We start from the raw sequence: 3,864 nt of genomic DNA on the forward strand, positions 1-3,864 counted from the left end.
GTTATTTTTCTTCAGTATTTCTTCAAAGTTAACGATAAAAGTTTATCATATTATGTTGGAAAAATTGTCAAATCACCAATATTTTTGCAGAATAAGCGAATTGGAATATCAGAAATGCATTTTCTAATTGTGAATTAATCAACAAATATATTTTAGGTTAAAAACGATAGGTATCCAGGCCCCGCCGTCACCAACACCCCTCAACTCAATATTCAGCCTCAACTCTGAGGTTTACCCTCAAATTCTTTACCTCACCCCAAAATCACCGTCACCATGCAAAAATTGAGGTGTTATCTTGAGGAAATCCTCAAATATTTACGGATAGCTTCATAGCAACCTTAAAAATTTCCTCAAGCAAATTGAACATGGCTGGCAGACGTCGTAGACGACGTAGGTTTCGGAGATATCGCAATCGACCGTCAAAAAGGGTGATACGAGACCGACTGAACCCCTTAGAAGCCTACACAGACGATGAACTTTTTGACCGCTATCGATTTAGACAGACTTCAGTCGTGTATTTACTGGACTTGATAGGTGGGACTTTGATAGATAGTACAAAAAACAATGCCTTACCTCCGCTCTTACAGCTCTTCGTGTGTCTGAGGTTCTTTGCGACAGGCGCCTATCATAAACTGATAGGTGATAGCATGAATGTGTCTGAGTCAACTGTCGGTAGATGCTGTAGATCAGTCACTAATGCCATCCTTACTGTAAGACAACAATTCATTGTCTTCCCTAGAGACGAACAAGCACGGAAAACGAAGCAAGAGTTCATCAAAATTGCCGGTATGTTGTTCGTCGTTTTGTTTGCTTTTCTACTTTCTCTTTCAAAACTTACATGTAGGAAGGATAACTCGTTCTTTTCGATTTCGTGCATGTACAGGGTGTTTCACAATATATGTCTCACATCTAAAGACAGATAGATAATGAACACAAGCTACATATTCATTATATATCATTTTAATCAGCATTTATTCATTTTTTTTTAGTCAGAAGTATCCAACATTCCCCACTTCAGTTACTGTGGCAAAATAATAATCCTATAGACTATAGGCCTAATGTAAATTCCCCAAGTGTTTCCCAACATTGTTCTAAATAATGTAAGAGACTAATGCTTTCAAAATTCTGACCACTGTTTTGTAAGTTTCACAGGATACTTGAGATTTGTTATTAGAACCCCTAACGTGCCTATCTTTTTTTTTATTTTATCAAATCTTGCAAATTTTAACCGGCTCTGAACGTGAATCGGCTTTAAATGCTGAAATTAATCCTCAAATGTAAGATTTGTAAATACACGTACTTGATACACTTACCGGCATTGTTACAATGCATTTCCCTAAACTCAGATCTAGCTTTCACGAGTTTTTTTTAAATGATTGACTTCACTTAACATTGATTTCATCTCTTCTTGTTTTTTAGGGGGTGGGGTAGGGTAGGAGAAGACAGGATTTAACTGTCTTTCATCTTTACAATATAATTTAGTTTAAACTCTCTAATCATTCTTAATATATATGAAAACTAGAGAGCATTTACTGGTCTTAATATTTTTCATGACCACACCCTGTACAATATTTAGGATGCTGTTCTATAATAAAAGTTTACAACAATTTTTTTTTCCCGCAAGTTGTACTCCATTTTGAGAACAGCTGAAATTATGCCATCACTGATTATATCTTCAGATATTTCATGGTTTATTAGGCCTATAATTTCCCCAATACTTTGCAATTTCATGATTTTATACCAACATGCTGACCTATAGTGTTTTGATGAAAAATGAAATAATTATATATGGTAATGAATCGGTAAATTGAATTATTCGTTATCTATTTCAGTCTTTTGCGCGCGTGTGTGTGTGATAAGATTTGACACCCCCCCCCCTGCACGATTTAAAAGATTTAATAAAATCATTTTTTGTGTATGGCGATGGGCCTCTACCCCGACCTCAAACTCCCCCCCCCCCCTCCCCTAGCCTTTTCAAGATCCCACCTCTGCGTATAACTATGTTTATTTAAAAGGATGTCATATCTATATATGTACTATTTTTACCACGCATTGTAAGTTAGACTCTTCAATAAATAAAACTTAAACATTATACATTGTATGATAAATTTACACAGGATTCCCGAACACACTGGGATGCGTTGATGGAACATTCATTAGAATTATGGCTCCAACTGAAAATGAACCGGATTTTGTGAATAGAAAGGGATTCCATTCTTTGAATGTACAGGTCAGTATTTTATTTCTTCTTTATTTTCTTTGTTGTTTTATCTCATATCAAATGCTTCCAATGTTGAAGTTATAGACTTTTTAATCAAAACATCAGTGATATGAGCGTCGTCTTTGAAAGGGGCAGCCAATGAAAAAATCTATTCCCCTAAAAAAAGGACTTGATAAGCAGAAATTTTATTTTAAAAGTCGTTTGAACTCCTAATTACTAAATCATATTTAGCTGACTATACTGCAACAAAAAGTTGCCTCCCACACCCCTTCTGATGCTACGAGACTGCATATCAATATTATTTTTATTTAAATTCTTTAATTTTGCAGCATTATATGCAATTTATCAGCCATCTTAAAAAGTTAGGTTTTCATTTTGATTTCAAATAGATGGTTTGTGATGCCAACTTCCAATTCACGAGTGTGTGTGCCAACTGGCCCGGTAGTGTCCATGATAGCAGGATTTGGCGGGAATCCTTCCTTTGTCGACAATTCGAAAGAGGTAAACAACTTTATTTATATTTTACTAAAAAAAATTGATCCATTTGTTTATCGATGAAGAAGGGAAATAAATTTGAAATGTTGAAGGTTATTATTCTAGAAATTCAATTAAGAAACTCTCACATGTACGTTTAGGTGAACACAATGGCATTTTGTTGGGTGATTCTGGATACCCCTGTCGACGCTATTTAATGACACCATACCTCAACCCGCAGACAAACGCTCACCAACGATTTAATGCATCTCTGTGTCGAACCAGAGTTCTTATTGAGCAAAGTTTTGGAATTCTGAAACGGAGGTTTTCCTGTCTTCAAGGAACTCTGAGGTAAAGAAGCTTTCCATTATTTAGATGAAATACATGCAACTTCTAAAATAACATATTTTGCTATATTCAGTAAATAATACCCTCTATATTTTTTAACAGATAAACCGTCTAAATATTTCATATTGGCTCAACTAAAAATATTGACGGCCATCTCTTGGGGACTAACACAATCAAAATACATGTAACTAAGTAAAAATTCAAATCTAATTTGATTTTTTTTTTACAGAACGGCCCCTGAACAGACAGTAGCATACGTTGTCGCTTGCGTCATCCTTCATAATCTTGGGATTCGAACTGGTGATGTGATGGATAGATTGGACCAGCAAGTGGATGCATTTGATCCGACGGCCCACCAAGTTGTGTGCAATTCTCCAGAGGGAAGTCACTTGCAAGACTATATCGCACAGACGTATTTTGGGTAGAGCTACATGTAGGTATTAACATATTCATTAAAACACTTGCGTATTTTTGAATTCATAATGCCGAAGATCACACAACTTACGTGTATGTATACAACTATACATTGATTCAACCAATTGATTATTAATATAACAATCATTGTGCTGATAAACATTTTTTTGTCTATTTCATGTCATTTTCAAGTGGTTGACGGTTTATAGTGACATATGTTTCAGAATTTCATTTGATATACTGAAGTACATGCGTTCATTTATTGTTTAAAAAATAAATATTTCACATTTACTGATCCCAATTCAAGAGTTTGTGATCTATTCAGAGCCTCTCAAAAGTAGTTGGTCATTGACACACAGGGTTTATGATGAATTCTGGAAATTCAGAACTTAATTTACACAATAAAT

At 35.0% G+C, this 3,864-nt stretch overlaps 1 protein-coding gene across 1 annotated transcript; it reads left to right on the top strand.

The window, feature by feature from the left end:
- The first annotated feature begins 365 nt into the window (after nt 1–365).
- LOC134264651 (putative nuclease HARBI1) lies at nt 366–3,468 on the top strand. The gene is made up of 5 exons (XM_062746919.1): nt 366–786; nt 2,118–2,230; nt 2,611–2,722; nt 2,857–3,046; nt 3,273–3,468. The coding sequence occupies exons 1-5, from the start codon at nt 366–368 to the stop codon at nt 3,466–3,468; spliced, it is 1,032 nt and encodes a 343-aa protein (XP_062602903.1).
- The last annotated feature ends 396 nt before the right edge of the window (nt 3,469–3,864 follow it).

Source organism: Saccostrea cucullata, unplaced genomic scaffold (assembly GCF_032062105.1).
Source record: "Saccostrea cucullata isolate Sc308-1 unplaced genomic scaffold, CSIRO_AGI_Scuc_v1 ctg1162, whole genome shotgun sequence".
In the NCBI taxonomy this organism is placed as follows: domain Eukaryota; kingdom Metazoa; phylum Mollusca; class Bivalvia; order Ostreida; family Ostreidae; genus Saccostrea; species Saccostrea cuccullata.

Coding starts and splice junctions, on each gene's coding strand:
- LOC134264651 (XM_062746919.1), top strand. CDS start 366: ATGGCTGGCAGACGTCGTAGACGACGTAGGTTTCGGAGATATCGCAAT. Junction 2,231..2,610: donor TCCATTCTTTGAATGTACAG/GTCAGTATTTTA, acceptor GATTTCAAATAG/ATGGTTTGTGATGCCAACTT. Junction 2,723..2,856: donor TTGTCGACAATTCGAAAGAG/GTAAACAACTTT, acceptor ATGTACGTTTAG/GTGAACACAATGGCATTTTG.